At 40.8% G+C, this 19,878-nt stretch overlaps 1 protein-coding gene across 3 annotated transcripts in view; it reads left to right on the plus strand.

Annotated features, from left to right (window-relative positions):
* ARHGEF3 (Rho guanine nucleotide exchange factor 3) overlaps positions 1-19,878 on the plus strand; it is a 93,573-nt gene that overhangs the window by 68,796 nt on the left and 4,899 nt on the right. For 2 of the 3 annotated variants that reach the window (XM_062500591.1, XM_062500592.1), the window contains exons 1-3: positions 1,994-2,089; positions 13,065-13,172; positions 18,090-18,260. In XM_062500591.1, coding sequence (XP_062356575.1) covers positions 1,994-2,089; positions 13,065-13,172; positions 18,090-18,260 — 375 coding nt within the window. Of the gene's footprint in view, positions 1-1,993; positions 2,090-13,064; positions 13,173-18,089; positions 18,261-19,878 lie in introns of those variants that run through there. The other variant, XM_062500590.1, reaches the window with a different exon arrangement.

The raw sequence follows: 19,878 nt of genomic DNA on the forward strand, positions 1-19,878 counted from the left end.
TTTTTTTTTTAATATGGAAATTAACACGATGGGTGCAAGAATTGATCTGGAGTAACACCAAATGTCCAGTGGTGGTGAGCAGTAGATGCTTAGAGAAGAGTCCAAAACAGAAATAGCCTGTCATGGTGTTTCCCAAAACATTGCCTTCAATAGTCAAGAACTTGTGTCTGAGAACATTTCTTAGGAGCAGCATCTCGTGACAGATACTTCCACTGTGTATAATAGAAAAGTTGTATATAATATGAAGAAGTAGCTCCTTTTTCTGTGCTCTGAATCTGCCACCATCTGGTTTAATCTCATGCACCATTTTTTCCCTGTAGTTGAATACAGTGAACAATCATTTCATATTTGCTTCCTCTGTCAATTGTGGTTTGTAGGTGCACTAATCACATCTGCTCTAATGTCTCTCTTTTCTGTATGTCCTATCTGCTTAGCCATTATCTGCATGAAAGCTGTTCTGTGCCTCTTGTCAATACTTTCACTTTCAGTTAGCCTTGTCTTACCCTACTGTGATAAAGATGAGGAGGCACAGAACACCCAAATGTTCAAATGTCACATTTTCTTCTAGCATCATTGCACATCTAGAAGTACTGATAACTGTCCTAGTGATTTTGCAGGAATTTCAGAGTTGGAAAGCTAGTGGGGTTTTTGTTTCAAGGACAGGCTACCATAAAATACAGATGTGCATGGCAGGCACAGTAGAGCATCTCTGATTGTACTGCAGCTGCTCCTGTAGAGGCCTAGGAGGGTAAGTGTGAGAACTTATTATATGTTTGGGATATTGGTGAAGTTAAAGGAAAGGGTCCAAATGAGGACTAGATTTGCCATTTGACTAATTTATTCTAAAGTCATCACTATCTGATTAAATAGATGCTTGTAAAGCCACATCCATCACATGATCACCCTTTAAAATCAGTTAATTTTTTTCAAGGTCTGTGAAGTTATTCTTGGTTGGGCTGCTTCTCTGTGGCTGAAAATATTCTTCCCTCCTCCCCCATCCAGCTTCCTACTCAATTTCCTTTTCCCTGTCTCCCGGATTATAGTCTCTGTCAGACTGATCCTGTGTTGCAAACAGGGCCCCTAATGCTTCCTCTCTCTTTTCAGGAAATGTTCACTACCTTTGTTTGAAGGTAGCCATCAAACAGAATTTGCCTGGCTGCACAGACACTGAAATGCCCTGTGAGACACCTTAGGCAGAGGTGTTTTTCCACTCGGTCAGCTCGATACAGTGAGAGGTGCCAATGTGAGGTGTGGACAGGGGAGCAATTTGGCTGAACAACAGCAACAAAAGTGGAACTTTAAAAACAAAAGAAACAAACTCCAGCTTGCCAGAGAGGAAAAGACCAGCAATTTGGGTAGGAGGGGGAAAAAAGATAAAAAAAGAAAAAAAAAAGCGTGCTGGGGAGGGAGTAAAAGCAATGTTCTGCGTTGTGGCACCACGACATCCGTGACATGATGCAGATTCCCGCTCCGATCGGCGCAGGTCTGGAGTCCCGTGTGGGTTTGGGTCTGTGCCATCGGGGAGCGCTGGTGGTGCCGCCCTCCTGTCGGCCCCTGGCTGCCAGGAACGCCGCACGCTCCCGCAGTCATGCCGCGGGAAGCTCGCGGTTCACGTGTGCCCGTGTCCGTGCGCTGTTAGTGCTGCGGGAGCGAGAAGGGGATCGCGCAGCGGGGCCGGAGGCGCTCGTTCCGCCGGCGGCGACCGCGGGCCGGCCCCGGGGCGGTGGAGCCGAGGGTGTGGGGGGCTCGGACCCCGCCCCTCCCGGCCCGCCCAGGCTCCGGCTCCGTCTCCGTCTCCGTCTCCGTCTCTGGCTGTGGCTCCGGCGCTGCCGCAGTTGTTGGCGGACGGCTGCGGTGTCGGTGCGCTCCGAGCCGCGGGCCGGGGCGCAGCTCGGCCACAGCGCTGCCGGGGGCCGGGCACGGCCGGCGCCTCCCGCCCGCTGCTCGCACTGAGCCAGCGCCGAGCCCCGAGACCGCCGCCCCCGCAGCCACCATGGTGGCCAAGGATTATCCCTTCTACCTGTCCGCCAAGAGGGCGAATTTCGCCTTGGAAGCGCAGACGGTGACCGGCGCAGCTAAAGAGACCGAGGTACTGCCGACACGGTTGCAACTTTATTTTTCTTCGCTGTGTGACCTGTATTGCTTTGGGGAAAAGTAAGGTGCTTTGAGAACAGGCTGCAGTGTATAGATACCCGTTTTGTTTAGGCATCCTTTACTGCCTTCTCTGGGTATTCACCTTTCTGTTGGAATAAAGCAAGAAACAGAATCTACATTTTTTTGTCATCTGTCACTTTAGGAAAATTAATCTTTAAAATAGCCGATTGAGGCGTACCTGTTTTACCTAAGTAGCTTAAAGAGATTTAGTTGTGTTTTATCCCAGGACTAAGCGTTACTTACAAATTGTTAAACTTACGTAGGAACTGGAATCAGTAAAATGATTCTTAGAGCATTAACTTTAAGACGCCATTTACATTAATTGTCTTTTCCTCATCACGATAAACAAAAAATTAATCTGATGTACAGTTAACTGAAAATCCTGCCCTATCAGCAGATTGACTGCTTTGTTTGTTAAAAAGCATGGAAGCCTTTAAAGTGACATTAAAAATCTTATTCAAATTCAGCAGTTTGGGAAAAACTTAAATATTTGATACTTTAGGTTAATGTTGTTTTGTGTTTAGGGAAAAAAACCAGTGACATTAAGAATTCTGACTGTGCTGGAGGAAGGAAGATTTATCTGAAAGTTTTTATTATTTAAATATATAATTCTTTATTAATCTTGTTTACTGAGTAACTTGAAGGGAGTTTATTAAGTTGGTTTCATTTAATACATCTCCATCCAAGATTAATTACCTCCCCACTTGAATAGGTCTCAAGTAAAAGGAACATAAGCCCAGTGACCTTATTTAATCATGATACTTAAGCTAAGAACTGAGATGATGCTGCACTCTTGCTTTTCAGTGTACTTTTGCATAAAGAGATGTAATTATTGAGGTTAAGGGAAATGGAATTCTTTTCAGCTACATGTTGTTGAAAAATAACACCCTCAGTGTGTGTGTATGCATCTATGGAAAACAGAAGCTGTTAGGTATTAAATGCTTTTCACAAGGGTACTTATTATATTGATGATAATATTAAAGAAACATGGGTTTAGCCTTTACTGCATGAAGGGATGTTTTGTGAATTCATAGAATTGTCAGATCTGAAGAGTTGGGAGTGTTGCTCTGTTACAGTTAGGAAGAGCAGCTTGATTAGAATCAAATTCCAAAGAAAAATACTCAATGAAAGCCAGGAGCATGAGGAAGTATTGAGTAACAGATGTAATCAATCAAAATTACAACGTGCAAACAGTTTGTGTTTTATACGAATGAGAAAATGCACCCTTATGTTTTCTGTGCATAGGATGGGATTCCAGAGTTCTGAAAAAGAAACTTTTAAACATCCCATCTTAGGAGGGTAAGACCACCCACAACTCCAAAAAATCGATTAAGAAAGAAGAAATAAAAGCTGCTCTTTGAGAAAGACATTATAAGGACTGGTGTATTGCAGCCTGTTTCTTTCAAATCTCTGCGGGGAAAAAAAATCCTTAAGCTCTAACATTAAGTTGTTCTTTCAGCTTTTAGTATTTACAAGGGGATTTAAAGCTGTTGGGCGCCTTCTACCACAGCTGCGTGTTACTGCAGGAGAGCGCTCCCGTGTCCGGGCTGGCGTTTCTGCCTTTGCAAACGCGAGTTTCATTCTAGTTATTAACATGCCAAGTTGGTTGATTCTTTTTAGTAGCTCTAATTCTGCATAAATGTTGGGATTAGAACAGAATTCTGCTATATAGATGTTTTGAGGAACAAGTCAGTGGCAGAAAAGAGAAGTGATGTTTTCTGCTTCCGGATCTTTCTTTAAGCTATGCCAGCTCCCTTGGCGTAAACTCTGTGGAAAGTTGCACAGTCATATAACAATGACAAATGAAATTTCCAAAAAATATGTAAACACAAAAATCTGGATTCTGATAAAAAAGCTGTTGTTCTAGCCCAAGTCCAGTTATCATAGTTCTTTTAAAATGCAGTTTAAGGGCAGCAAAACATTGCAGTACCTGACTTAATATGGCAAGCACTATAAGGTCTTTACTTGCATCATTACATGCCCCACACAAAATCCTTTACTACAATTCTAGGTGTGAACTGTACAGAGATGTTGGGTTCTTCCCAACTTTTTTATAATTCAAAAATAGAAACAATTAGTGAAATTAAGTTATAAAATGCCTCACACCTTTCCCAGTGAGAAACACAATTTTCTGTGTTTCACTGGTTAAAGCAACTCCCTTGTGACCCCTTCTAAAGCCAGCACCCACACTGGGTGGGCAGCAGTCGAGAATGAGCATTCATAGCCACAGATTGAGGTTTAAAGGTGTAAATGTGAAGTCATGGGAAGGAGCTCCCGAATTCCTCAGAATAAGGATGCTCTCTTCTGCTATATAGGATCCAACACAGTACCTGGATTTAGGCTCTGAAAATGACAATCGGGGCATAGAATTCCTTTGCATCTCCAGTATGTTGTATGTCTGCTTACAGCTCTCACAGTGCAGAATCTTAGCCTCCGAGTCAGGGCTGTTTGCAGCCTGTCTTTTGTTGTCTCCTGCCATCCTCCCAGCCCCGGTGTGCAGGAGCTCTGGGCTGCCTGGTGCTCAGGACTGAGTATATTTGGTGTGGGGAGTGCAGGATGGGGAATATGAAGGGGAACCCACCAGCCTCTAGGCCATGGCACAACATTAACAGGAGAACCAGGCGTGGAGCCAGAGGGAGAGGGGCCAAAAGATTCTGAGATAACCTCCAAGTCATGAATTTTCTTTGATCTTCCTAAATATATGTATTTCATTTTAATGAAATATTAGCTAGTTGCAGTTTAGACATATTTCAGGTAAGTTCATGTGCTGTGTAGCTGGAAATGTGTCAAACCCCTGCACTTAGAATTACTGGTCTCTTCTGCTTAATGGCAGTGTGAAACAAACAGCTTGTCTTTATTTTTCCATTCAGTAAATCACTGTATGATATCTGCTCGTTAATTGGCAGTCCAGGTTAATATCCAGTCAGTTCCAGAATGGAAAAAGCCATTCTTAGGTTGTCTGTACAAGCAGCTTCTAATGAGAGGAAATGCAGAATTTTATCAACTCTGCATCAGTTGTCTGGGTTTTTCAGGGTTTCTGTTGCTTGTGTTCATTCACCTCAGTGTGAGGTTTTTTTCTGTTAATTTGCCTTCATTTCCTAATTCCTGATAGATATATTGATTTCTGGGTATTGCAGACAAATGAATGATCAGTCAAGGTTTCTGGATGCAACTTGTCCTTATTCTGATGCCACTTGAGTGGTTCTGTCCTGCCTGTGGCAGATAAAATCTGAGATCCTGAGGGTGGTGACCAACAAGGGCAGCCTGTGTGCAGCAGGAGCCGATCTTTGATTAACACATCGTGGGATAACATAATGCAAACTTCACTCTTGTCTTTGACCAGGAATATTTCACCACTTCCCTAAATGGCTCTTCATTGTACCCCAGCTATCATTTCATGTTCTCTTCTTTGTAATGCTGTGATTAAAACAAAATGTCTCTGAATTTTCCTTTGTTTGTATGCTGGTTTTGAGGAGACTGACAGAGGAGCAATAACAAACCTCTTCCTCCTACCATCAGGGAGTGCAGGTGGTGTGTGGGACCTTATGGATTTCAAGGAAAATTTCATCACCAATGCACACACTTTATTGTATGTTCAAGTTGCCTTTGTGTCAATTTACTAGAATTAATAAATAATGATAAATTCTCCTTAACAAATTGTCCTTGAGATGCTGGCAGTTTTAGTACTGGGATGCCTCTCCCAGGTTTTAGTATGGATTCATGTGGATGATTTAATTAACTTTGTACAGCACTGAACTATACTTAAAATTGCTTTAGAGTCACCTACTTTGTTTTTCTTGACCATATACCTCACTTCTAGAAGAAGCAATGTTCTATAATTTTCCAGTCAGAATCTTTCTAAGATACTATGAAGAAAAGGCAAATTCTCTGCTGTTTCAGTGTAAAACCCCATTTTTTTTACTGCCAAAATCAATTGAGAATGTTGTTCTGGTTTTAGACTTGCTTTGCTCTGAAGGTACATAAAGCTTGAGATGTTTGGTTTAATTTATTTTTAGGTTTAAGTGTTTGCTGTGTTAAGGACTGTTATAACATAGGTTGTTTTTTCTATTTTAACCTTTTTTGTTTTGTTTTTTATCCTGCTGAAGGTTAAATACTGATAACATCCTGTGGAACAGAGCTTGAATGCATTTTGGTTTTTTTTATTAAACTCCCAAGTTTTGGGGGCATTTATTAGAGCTGTTTAATCTGAGGCCAATTTAACTAGTAGCAGACTAACAAAAATAATATTGTTGGGCTTCCTGCCATGACAAATGTTGACTTACCCTTATAAAGTTGACTAAAAACTAATAACCTTTAAAGTATGGAAACCTTTAAGCCAGTTACATGAAATCTGAAACAGAGTGTTTCTGTTTGAGTTTACTGGCACTGCTTGTGAATTAGATTTGAAACAAAGGTTACTGTACTGTTTCAATTTATAGTGTCTTCTATTTCTTACACTTTAACACTCTTGAGACTAATTTAAGTTGAGACATTTTTCCCTAATGAATGCTCCCATAGTACAGAATGAATGCATTGGATATCTGTTTGTCTTGATTCACATCAAAAAACGAAAAATGGTAACCAGCGTCTTTTTAATAGAATGTTAAACAAGGTAGCTACCTTAAATCCAGAATTACTGCTGTAAATGTCTCAGAATTTGCTGAAGTCCAATAAGTTGAGATTTTTAAAGGTATTGGCAATTTCAGCCACTTTGTTTGTGGGTTGAGAGAAGGTCAGTTGGCCTTTGAAGGTTAATATGAACAGGATAAATTCTACTATTCTAACATCATGCAAACATCATTTCTGTACCAGTTTTCACATAGAACTTATTTTCTGGGCTGGGTAAAAACCTCTGTGAGTTCCTTTTGTTGAGTTGGTTTTAAATACAATCAGAAAAATCAACACAATATCCTGGTCACAGTAGTGCAGCAGACACAAGAATAATGGCCCCTCAGGGAAACATTTTCCCTTGTTTGTCGGATTCAGCACCAGTCCTCCAACATGGAGACTGCTGTTGAAGTTGCTGATAAGAGATGGGAGAGTCAGGTGGAAAAACAATCATAGCAGCAGTGAATATAATTTGTTCTTCACTGGCAGGAAATCAGTGGCTAAGCGCTTCAGGGGCACAGAGTGGAAGAATTTCGAAGTGAGGTACTGGAGCAAGTGCAGATCTTTTATATGGCACCTAGACTACTATTCAGCATGTGTTATCCAGGTCATTGGTTCTGATGTTCTTAGGGCAATATGGAGGGAATCTGGCCTCATTCTTTTTGTTTCCTAGCTTTCTGTTTGTTAGGAAATGAAAAGCAGTCTTTTGCTAGAGTAATTTATCCACCAAAGTGTGATAATTACAGTGTGGGTGGTCTTGAGTGATAATGTATCAAAACCTGATTGATACAGTTAAATGGGTTTAACTGACTCTGCTTTGAACTTTGGGAAGGTTTCAATCTTTATATAGTCTAGTAAAAGAGTTGTTTGTTTTTTTTTTTTTTTATTTTGCTGATGAAGAGCAGGAAGTATTGTCTTCTTCCCCTTAATAACCTTCTAGAAGCTTTCATATGCGTAGTGTGTCCTTGGATACAATACAAGCAATTATTAAGTGCCAGTTTCGCTAATAGCACGAACTGAGCTAATGTAAGTGCCTAATTCTTCACGGGATCTTCTGCTTTAACACACTTCCTTAGCTGTTTGAATGCTCACCTTGCCCCGGGAGCCGGCGCTGTGTGCTAAGATTCAGGCTTTTAATGGTAATCTGTGGTTGGGTCTGTGCATCACACCCAAAATGGTGATACAAAAGTTACCTTTTTGTCAGGATGTTGTCACTTTGAAAAGGCTATATCACAGTTTACACAGTTTACAGCAAGGTGTCACTCAGTTCTGCCAAGCAAAAAGACTTAAATTTTACTAAGAGGGGGGCTAGCAGCTGGTAGTCTTCTGAGTGTAGCTTCCCAGTGATGCTGTATTTGGAGCTGAATGCTGTGTTTTCCTGCTGTCCCACAGCAGAAGGGTCATTTTTTGAGAGTTATACATTAAAAGATACAGCTTTCCTTGCTTACTGAGTAGTCTAAACCATTGGGTTAGGGTTTAATATATAGAAGATCCTGGAGATAGAATTGTACTACAGGTAAAGAGTAAATTAGAATGAAAAAGCAATTGGAAACCTTGTGTCCTTCATGCCTAAATAGAGGCATGGCATCTTTGAAACTTCTTGTCTGATAGCTTCTCATCTTAAATTGGTCATAATCACTGATTATGCTATGGTGATTAGTCTTTCTTCCTACGAATTCTCCAGAAAAGTATATTAGAAAAATGTACTCAGAAAGATGTAGTAGGTGTTTGAAATGCCCATTGTCTGGTTTTCAGAACCATCCATATTTTGGACATGGATTTGCCTCTTTTATCACTTTGTTCAGAGTTTCAAATTCTTTCTGAGGCTTCATGTATTCATGGTACTTGCAGCTTAATTTTTTTTCCCTCTAAATTCAAATGTTATCAAAGTAATCTTGAGTTCAAATTTACAGCTCCCTCCAACAGCCATCTGCTCATTGTTCTTGCCTAGTCAGGTATTAATTTGACTTCACTTGACTGTTCAGCCTTTGAAGTTCCTGCACTCATGTTTCCCTCAGCTTTATTTAGCCTTATATCAAATTTAAAGTCCTGTCAGATTAATGTTACTTGTTCACATATACCAGCTCCACATTTTGGAAACTCTGCCAAACTGTAGTCTGTTGTTTTTTGTTTTTTTTTAACTTACTTCCTGTATTGCTTTAGCAAGCCTTCATAACTCTGAAAGTACAGTCTAACATGCAATAATTTCAAAATTCTGAAATAAGGGGTTTTTTTTGTTGTTGTTTAGGGTTTTTTTTCCTTTTTTTCCCCCTTCTTTTTGAATACCAATCATAATGGCTTTAAAAGGCAGGCAGCACATGGTAACTCCTGAATTTTTTGTTATAGCTTGGCCTGGTTCCCAGTCTGGACAGGTGATGGTTCTTGCAAATGGATCCAACTTCTAAATCCTCTCTCAATCCCCTCTAAGTTCCCTGAGCTGTGATGGGGGAGGGCAGGAGGAGAGCAGGAGTGAGGGCAGGAGTGAGGGCAGGAGGAGGGCAGGAGTGAGGGCAGGAGTGAGGGCAGGAGTGAGGGCAGGAGTGAGAGCAGGAGTGAGGGCAGGAGGAGAGCAGGAGTGAGGGCAGGAGTGAGGGCAGGAGTGAGGGCAGGAGTGAGAGCAGGAGTGAGGGCAGGAGTGAGGGCAGGAGTGAGGGCAGGAGGAGAGCAGGAGTGAGGGCAGGAGGGAGGGCAGGAGTGAGAGCAGGAGTGAGAGCAGGAGTGAGGGCAGGAGTGAGGACAGGAGTGAGGGTAGGAGGAGGGCAGGAGTGAGGGCAGGAGGGAGGGCAGGAGTGAGAGCAGGAGTGAGAGCAGGAGTGAGGGCAGGAGTGAGAGCAGGAGTGAGGGCAGGAGGAGAGCAGGAGTGAGGGCAGGAGTGAGGGCAGGAGGAGGGCAGGAGTGAGGGCAGGAGTGAGAGCAGGAGTGAGGGCAGGAGTGAGAGCAGGAGTGAGGGCAGGAGGAGAGCAGGAGTGAGGGCAGGAGTGAGAGCAGGAGTGAGGGCAGGAGTGAGAGCAGGAGTGAGGGCAGGAGGAGAGCAGGAGTGAGAGCAGGAGTGAGGGCAGGAGGAGAGCAGGAGGAGAGCAGGAGTGAGGGCAGGAGGAGAGCAGGAGTGAGAGCAGGAGTGAGGGCAGGAGTGAGAGCAGGAGTGAGGGCAGGAGTGAGAGCAGGAGGAGAGCAGGAGTGAGGGCAGGAGGGAGGGCAGGAGGGAGGGCAGGAGGGAGAACAGGCCTGGAGTCTGACCTTCATTCTGCCAGTGTAGTGTGACCTCACTGGAGACTCCTCGTGCTCGGCAGACACACTTGAACATTCATAGCCCAAAGGATTTTATGGTTGTGGGACTTTTGGTTAACTGGAAAATTTGAGAATTTTCAGAGACAAATTAGTGAAATAATGAACATATTGGACTAATGTATAAGCGCAGATCCTGGTCAGTATCTGTGGGTAAAGCAGAAGAGTTCATGCAGTCTCCTCTTTCATTTTTTGTTGGCTGTGGCAAACACAGGCCTTGGTGAGGAAAACACCCACCTGTTCAGAACTTGCCTTTGACTGTGGAATTTTACCCTGTCAAGATTGTTGACCTCAGTAGTTTGTTCCGCTTCTCTACAATGCTGGTTAGGAGAGGTGACACAGCTTGAGAATGAGGGTGCTGATGAAGGGGGAGGCAGATGCAGAATGGATGTACACAGTACGGCAGAAATCCTGTGATCAAATGTGCAGCTGTTTCAGTATTACTATCTGACAGTTTTAGAATTGCTCTGGTAGTGCTGCATTTTCATTGCACAGTCAAAGCCTTATCTGTACAAACTCCATTTTTCTACAGTACAAAGGGTGACTCAGTGCTGATGGCTTTTGTTGTGAGACTTCTCTGAATAAAATGACACCTGGAACAGTAAGATTTGATGAGTTTTCACTTCCAGTTTGGTATCTTAACCTACCACTCAGTTTCTAATGAAGGAGAAAATAATGTTAGGAGTATTCAGAAAAACTTTTCTCATACTTAAGAACTTATGATTAATAAGATTTTCTTTCAGAACTCATTGGTAAAGGTATAAAGTCTCAGGCTTCTGAAGTTATCTAAAGTATAATAACACTGATGTCTTACCATAAAATTGAATTTTAAATTTGGACTGCATATTTAACTGTCCTGAATTCTTTCTGGTCAGAATTTTCCATGTGAAATCAGAACATGGTAGATTGCATGAGGAATTCAAGGGGGCTGACACAGAAGGGCAGGACTGCAGTTATCTCACCTGGTTTTTTTGCTGCTGGGAGAACAGCTGGCATCTAGTGGCTCACAGCAAGAGGTTGCAGAAGATCCTGATGATGTTTGGTGCTGGCTGAAACTCTGCTTGGAGTTCATCTTGAAAATCAGTTTCTGTTTTCAGTGAGGTTCTGCAACATGAATATAGTAAAAATTATACTGCCTTAGCACTTTCCTCATTGAAATGGATGGGGGCAATGGATACCAGAAGGGATAGAGCATAACCTGATCTTCCTCTCCCTATCTCCTGGAAAGTCCATGCAATGTTCATTTCCAGGTTTTGCTTTTGGGCTGGGGTACTGATGCCTGTGCCCTGTGCTGCTGAGGCAGAGCTGCTGGCACAAGCTGTGCTGCTGGCACAAGCTGTGCTGCTGGCATGGCCCTGCCTGCCCGGCCGTGGCTCCGTGTCCTTGCACTGCAGTGCAGCACCATTCCTGAGCATGGCCCTGCCGTGGGCTGTGCCCTGGGCACCAGCACTCGCAGTAATCAGAAACCAGAAACAGCTCATGCTTGTGGCCCCAGTTAGAGATTCCAGTGCAGTTCTTCTCTAAGATTTTCCCTCTTTCTGGGGGAGTGGGGGAGGGGGTGGGATGCTGCTGCTGGAGAGAGGTATGTGAGTGGTGCTGCAATGACGTAAAAAATGCTCCTTCTGAAACCTGCCTCAAAGGCATGGTTGCTGAAAAGGAGGGGTTATGAATAACAGTGCAGTGATGAAGATAAGGATTTAACTTGCTTTAGACTGCTGCAGTTCTTTACTGCCAGGTGTCATGTGTGATGGCATACATTATTTTTGCTAGAGGGTTAAACACTGTCGCTCATATCGGCTGGCTTGTATGGATTTCAAGGTCTGCCTGCTGAGAAGTAAATTAAATATGTAGCTGCTTCTCACCTTTCCTCTGTTGCTGCACTAATGGAAGAGAATTTTTCTTGCCACTAATACGGATGGTGATCATCGCCACTGAGATTTATTATTATTTGGTATCAAGAAGGATTACAAATCTGCATTGTTTCCAGAAGGATTTATATTTCTGAAGAAAAGGATAATAGGCATGCTTCATTTTCTTAAAGCTATGTACAGACAATTGGAGGCATAGCAAACCTACACAAACTTTATAAGCATGGCTGCAAAAGAAAGATGAACTGCTTTAGGATGTCCTTGAAATATGGTGTTGGATGGGGTTTTTAACTTCACTTGGAAGGTTTGGCTCTTTTTCTCTTGCCTTTTGCATGTGCTGTTCGAGATCCATTAAATGTCAGATGGAGGTTAGGAAGCCAAGGGTAACTGTTCTATTTTTATGTATCACTTTTTTCTGTGTTACGATTTCTGTTAATTTTAAAAAAATACATATCTACAGGATGATTGGCATATTATTTTGGTTATGCATTCCTTTGAGTGCTGTTGTACTGTTAAAATATATATGAAAAGAACATTCAATTGAGTGTTTATGGTAGATTTTGTTTATTTTTTCTTTATCTTTTATGCAAAAAATAAGTGTATGTAAGCATATTATTGTGTTTGCCTGTATATGTATTTTCATAAGAACATGCATTCAAAGACAATAAGAGTTAGAAATTTCTGTCTAAATTATATATTCTGGAAGAAAATTCATTTACCTGAATAGACTCACATGCTGACAGTGCCAGAAGCAAGGGCAAAACTGGAATAGTTTATATTTGAGAGTATTCCTTTTAGTGAGAAGATTATCAAAGCATGCATTAGCTGCACAACACTGCTGAAAATTTGTCTGTTAAGAATGAGTTAAAATAATCAAATTATTTTCTCTTTCTTTACCTCCCTTCCCCTGTTCCTGGCCATGCCAGCTTCTTCGTCATTCATTTTTCAGCTGTTTCCAGGACCTGTTATGTACCAGCCAAGAGCAATCTGTCACTGTCAGCATTTGCAACTGCTTTTGTTTATTTACTGCCCTAATTATAGACCAGGTTTGCAAACACTCTTGCTACAAATGCTTTAGCAATCTTTATCTGATTATGCTGTCACTCCCGTGACTTTTTTTCCTTTCTCTCCTCCCTCCCTGTGCTGCAGGAGCCCAGTAACAAACGGGTCAAGCCTCTTTCCAGAGTCACATCCCTGGCCAGCCTCATCCCTCCTGTGCGAGCCACTCCTCTGAAGCGCTTCAGCCAAACTCTGCAGGTAATGGCAGCAGTTTCTGCTGCTCCCACACTGCTGCACATCCTTCCAGCCCTCCTGGGACAGGGATGCACATGGACACCCCACACTGTAGTGTGCCAAACAGGCTTAGGCACCTTGTCACCACAAGGTCCCTCTGCTTAAAACTCTCAACTCTCACCTCGAAAAAACCACTTCTCTATCCAGATAATGAATGCTTTTCACTTAACAGTAAGAAAACTACTGCACCTGTAGCATATAAAATTGTTTACTAAAGGATTATGGTTGCTTTGTAAATTTTTGAAGAGAATATTCCATAATGCTTTCTCTTAATGTTGGCTGGTTTCTTTGAAAATGTTATTTTTGGTATAGTTGGTCAGGTGGGACTGCTAAATTTCCTCCTGTAGAGTGCAATTTGACCTTACCTAAACAAAAGAGTTAGTGAACAATCGGAAATTTCAGAGTCATTTTCCACAGGTGATGATGAAAACTAATAAAAGGGCAAACAACTTTGAAATCCAGTTTGTATGTCACAGATTAGGTGTGTAATACTGAACATATTTGGAGACTAATGAAACTTTAGTTTATAAAGCATTTGTGTCTTCAGACCTAGAGATGGCAAAGCATTGGGCTGCTCAACTCCTAACTGCAGTGACAGCTGGGAGCTGCAGCACTGCTCTGGGTCTGGCCCAGAAAGCCACTGTTTCCACTTTAAAAGAGTTAAAGTAAGAAGTTATGTAAAAGATCTAAAGAAATTTATTTAACAGGCTTAATTTCTTCGAGAGGAACTCTAAAAGTAACTTGAGTGTGTTAGAGATACTCCTTAATGAAAATTACCTAAATTAGAGCTTTACCAAAGTTACCTGTTAAGGAGGAATGAAATAAAACTTCACAGTCTTTTGAGAAATAAAGTCATGGGAAAGAACTCCATTTCTCTGTAGTTATTTAGAAAATGGATATTACAGGGTTTTCTGACATTGATTTTCATGTCTTTGGTTCCTGTGATGTTGAAAGAGCAGATTTCTGCACGGGGTTGGAGGATCAGCCAAATGTCTGCACCCTCCAGCCTGGCTCGGTGCAGGTGTGGTCTGCATGACTCGAGCAGAGCTCCCTCTATCCCCTGGGCTCTATAATCTCCTGCAGAGTCTGCCTCCAGGGGAAACTGGCCCAACATCAGTTCCAGTTGTGAGGAGTGTGGAAAAGGATTTAATTTTTGGCTAAACTGCTGCTGAGCAGGGTGCTTCCCTTTCCACAGCCTTAGGCAGCTGTTGACTTACTTAGGTACCTGTGCTATTGTTCTGCAGTGAAAGAATTCTGGGACTGCACAGTGCAGTGTCCAGAACAATATTCTATTTAATAAAGTTGTTTCAGACTAACCAAAACAACTATCCTTTCATATATGCAATAGCAGCCTCCTGAAATGAGAGGTTATATAAATGTGTTTCGGGGTAAATTTTGTCAAAAATAGGAGGGAAAATAATGGCTTTTTTTTGCAAGTTCTGCTGTTGCAAGCATTTCTGTTTTGCTCTGTTCATGCTGACCATAAGAATGTATTTTAATTAGTAGATTAAACAGTGATGTTATTTATACCATCCCCTCTATGTGCTTAAAAGAAGTGTGATGAGAAATCAGCTTCTGTGTTCTCCAGATCCTGCTGGTGATGTCCCAGCTGTATATTGACTTCTTACCTGATATTCTCAATAGAGCTATGGAGCGGGGGGAAAAAAAAAGACTGACCTTGTGCTCAGGTGTCCTACTTGGAATTACTCAGAAACATTCTGGAAAGTACATGTAGCTATTTCACTTTACTATATTTTAACATAGCTGTCACTGTGTCTTGAGAAGAGTGTAGGTTTCTTTTTATTGCTTGATCTCCTGTATAAAAAGAAAAAAAAAAAATAGTTGATTTTCTTACTGGGTGAACTTCTATGTATTCTCATTGTTATTTCAGTCAAAACCCATGTTTCTTCTTGCATTGCTGCTAGATGTTGTGTGTCTGTAAAATGAAGAAAACTACTGTCATCATCACAACATGCAAGCCAAACAACTTTTTTCCCTGAAAGAATGCAAAGCAAAGACAACAGAACATCCATCTAAAAAACACTACTCCAACAGCATCAGTAAAAGGAATTAGAAAACTCTGAGATTCCTTTTATGCATTTCAAACAAACCTTCTTAGATACTTTTCTAAATGGAAGATACATGTAATACTGCTTACTGTGTATAATTTTCCTTACCTCTGTACATGTGACTTCCACTTTACATAAATGGACTTCTAGCATGCAGCATGAGGAGAAACATTTCAGTCTCAGATTTGTGTAGTTTTTTTTTTTTTTAAGATATGTTCTTAGCAACTTTTCATGTTTTGCATATTTTATTGATTCTAGAAGTATTTCATTTTTTTTTGTACACTTCACTTTATTCCAACTTTCCATTTATTTTTCAATACTTTTTTCGTAAGGATTCTGAGTAAAAAATATTTGAAGTCTTTCAGGTTTTCTTTCTGGGCCTTTAGTTTGTTTCATTGTTTTTGTTATTAACTATTTGTAGTCATTCTGTTCCTGTCATGCAGGGCAGTGTATACCAGCTGACTAATAATATGCTGTTAGCTTCATCTAACAGAGTATGCTGCCAGCTACACTCTGTGTAGCTGCAGGATACCTCATGCTAAGCAGGTATTCTTACTTGTTAATCCACCTGGGAATCCAGTTTATTTCATAGCTATATTTTCAGTCTCCACCAAGCTAGACTAATTATTATGATGATCTGCCTGGTCTTATTCACAGCTGTGTAGTTTGGCTTAAAGCAGAAAATAGGATCAGTAAAAGAACTCCAGCTGATGCTGAAGAAAGAAATTGAAGTCTGGCTGGCTTCCTCTGCAGCTTCAGTTTTCATCAGTGTGTCTTGAATTTAAGTAGGGAGCCCAAATTACTTTTATCTATTTTAGGATGCCAAAAATTTCTAAAAGTCCTCAAGAAGAAAATTGTTTTTAATATCTGTTCTGAATGCCAGGGCTTTGATCAGTAGTGGCCTTTGCCCAGTACGTGAAGTTGTTTGCTTTACTGCAGCTCTAATTAAGGGCTGTTAATTGCATTAATTAACATTGGTAACACAGAGACTCTTCAAGAAACAGTCTTGTAACAGCCAGGGAAATCTGTTGCAACCAGAGAAATATGGTAAACAAAATGAGAGGTTGTGGATGGATTTTCCCCCAGCTCCTTTAGCTTTTGGAATTATATGAAAATTTTAAAATTTGATAATTTTTAAACGATGTGTGGGACATGTTTTTTAAGGAAGACAGAAACTAGGGAAATATTTTTAAAAGACTGGAGATGTAGAAATGCTCTTTTGACATTCTTGAAGTTCCTTCATGGGATTCTATCACATGACTGATTTTTTTCATTTTTTATTCTTGACAAGTGCAAAGCAAAGATAGCATCAGAGTATCTTCAAACTTGTTTTTAGAGTTTTTTGGTAGAACTTAAGTTTAGCACTCTGTTACACTAATAACTAACCTCAGTCCTTTGTCCTTTATTAAGCAATCTACACTTTGTATGGTTAATGAAAAGGCTGATGTATGACAGAAATCAATTAAATATATATTTATTGTTTCTAGATAGCAAGGATGCTAAGCAAGCAGGATTTTGGGGAGTTTGGTTTAATTTTGAGTCTTTTAGCATCTTTGTGCCCCTCCTGCCCAATGAGGACAGTTTAGGGCTGTGGACAATTGTATGGAGTGTTCTCCTGCAGCAGAGAGGAACATTCTGTCAGTGCATGTGAAAGGTCACTTTTCCCAAAACACTGCCCAATTTCAGTTTGCTCCATGATTCCACATTATAACAAGCGTAAATTAAGCATGTAATTTCATGTGTGTTTCTGTATCTTCTTAACTCTTGAAGGAAGACTAGCACTTGAGTTGCAAAGTTTTAGAAGGGGTGCGTGTGTTTTTTGTTGAGATCTTTGTCAGTACAAAGTGAGTACAGCTCAGAATGGCTTCTGTTAAAAGACAGGTTTTTAATTTGTGTCATGTCTTCTGATATGGTAAAAACAGTATTTAGAGGGTCTGTTTGCATTTCATGGGCTCTTATCTTCAGAGAATTTCAAGTATGGTCCTTTGTATATGCTGCTTTCAACCTGGAAATTGAGAGAATTTATTTTGTTTTAAATATTCCTACCCAAGGCAGTTGAAAGATGATTTTGTTATGTAAGGCAGGTTTTAAATAACAATACAATTGTAGAGTATTTCAACTATGTGAAATAGTTTAAGCATTTCAGAGGTATGACTTCGAAAAGAAGCCTCTCATTTCAATGAAGCAAAAAAGAAACCTTTTCAAAATAGAACAGTAAGAGAATAAAGTGTTCATCCTTAGCCTGAAACCCTTCTAAGAGTTTACAGGCAATTAGAACTCTCAAGTCTTTTCTAAAATTGAAATTGGCTGTATTGAAGTTTAGGACCAGACCACGTATTAGATTCAGAGTTGCTGATACACAGTGGTAGAGTGTCTAACATTTGCATTAATTCTAAATTTTTGATGAAGTAGATGTGAAATGTACAAGTAATTCCTGTCTGTTCACTGAACTGAAACTCTGTATTTGATCACTTCTCTTAGTTTAATATGCTGCACCATTGTGCATTATCCCCATAGTACACTCTTGGTGCTTGTTGTATGGGAATGCATTGGAGAAGTTTTGTACATGTTGAGGACAGGACATGAGCAGATTTCAGTGCAGGAATGGAGGCCCTGCCCTTCCATGAGGATGTATTAAAATAGTTTCTCTTACATTCCCAGTACTAAACATTGCTATGAAGTTCAAAGTAAAAACTAATGGGAGAACATTTGTTTGTTGTACTGAACTATGTATATGAATTCCTTAGAAAATGAGAAAAGTGAGGGCGTAACATGAAACTGTTGCAACATAAGCCCAGTTGTCTCTTCCCAGCGCTCCATCAGTTTCCGCAGCGAGAGTCGCCCCGACCTGTTCAGCCCACGGCCATGGTCTCGAAATGTGCCCCCTGCTAACACAAAGAGGAGAGACAGCAAACTGTGGAGTGAGACCTTTGATGTCTGTGTCAATCACATGCTTACATCCAAGGAAATCAAGCGGCAAGAGGTATAAATATAGATATGTATATAATTTTTTTTAACTGTAAATTTCATGTCCAAAAGTTGCCTTTAAATCATGGAGTTGGGAATGCTCATAGGTATTGGGATAGCACTTGAAGAGGTCCTGCAATTAAAACGTGTCAGCACCTCCACTAGAAGCAGAATTCCATGTCTAGTCTTTATGACTCAAGCTAAGTTAGATTAATGTATTCTTTGTAAAAAACAGCTCATTGTATTTCCTTAGCAAGCCCGAAGTTTCTGAGATGCATTGTCTTGTGATTGGCTGCATGTGTGTACGTGTTCTGTCTGACACTTTCTGTAGTCATGGTTGATACTTTTGGTGTTTCATTTTGTTGTTCTAGTAATGTGAGGTGAGCACACTGTGCCAGGAACGGGTGTTCATCAGGTAATAAAGATAGACAAAAACGCAGCATCATTTCCCTTTTGGAAAAGAATGTCTTAGAGGAAGTTTACAGTGCTAAAAAGATGACACACTGATCAAAAGATGTGTCTTCTGAAGCAAAAAAAAGAAGCATGCCAGTGGTTTTAATGTGTCAGACAAGACAAAGTCTAAATAGTTCATATTATAGTCAACACAGAACTCCTTCAGAATCAAGGTTTTTTTAATTTTCTAAAGAAATTTCTAGCAGTATCAACAATGCTTTTAACAATCTCCCTGAGAATATTTCAGGGACTGAGTCATAAATCAAACAACAGTAGTGTTGAGCATTTCTTGTGCAATTTCTAACATTTTAACATAACAGGAATTCATAGGAAATAAATTTGTAATTGAGAACTTCAAAGACAGCTTACTGAAAAATAAACTGTAGAAACTGTTTGCATGGTGTATAGCAGTCACTGCTGTCTGGGGGCAGGAGCCAGGATCCTTGGTACAACCCAAATAACCCAAATAAGTGAGCTGTATCCCAGCAGGTTTAGCAGGAGGGTTCTGCTGTTTGTTCCCATGCTGTGTGCTTTGCTGGGACAGCTGACCTGCTGCCCATGAGCTGCACCATGGCAAACCTGGCAGGAATGGGTGTTCCTGAGCCCCCTGAATCTGCTCCAGCTAGGGATGGACTTCCAGGATTTATACTGGTTGAAAGCCTTGACTTGGTTGAAAGCAATGAATTCTAGCCCAAAATGTCCTTAACTCTTACTGTGCTGTTTAAGGAAGAATTCATGCAGTAAGTTAATAACAATGGGGGTTTGATAAACCAGTGAATTAGGGTGGTGTTATTTTTAATCTGCCAGTTTTGAAGTCTCAGATGTGCTTTAAGAGGAGTAACTGACATCAGCCAACAGTTAACTAGAGCTCACCCTTTGTAACAAAAAAAGGAACTGGTGCCACAATAAAAGTGCTCAGTACCAAAGAAATGCTTTAAGTAAGATCTGTATCCTACTTCGTAGAATGCCCTGTAACTTCTGCCAATGCATGTGTTAAAATGGAGCACACAATCTCCTATGCAAGCAGTTGTATAAGTGGTTAAGGTACAGTCAAGTCAAAACACCACAATGAAGGTAGTTTCCTACATCTGGGAGCACATCCCTTTGGAAAAAATTTCTTTGTCTGTTTGAGATAAGCTTTTAATCAACATTCATGTATAACTGTTTTAAACAGTGCACTT

The sequence above is a fragment of the Cinclus cinclus genome, chromosome 12 (assembly GCF_963662255.1).
Source record: "Cinclus cinclus chromosome 12, bCinCin1.1, whole genome shotgun sequence".
Lineage (NCBI taxonomy): Eukaryota > Metazoa > Chordata > Aves > Passeriformes > Cinclidae > Cinclus > Cinclus cinclus.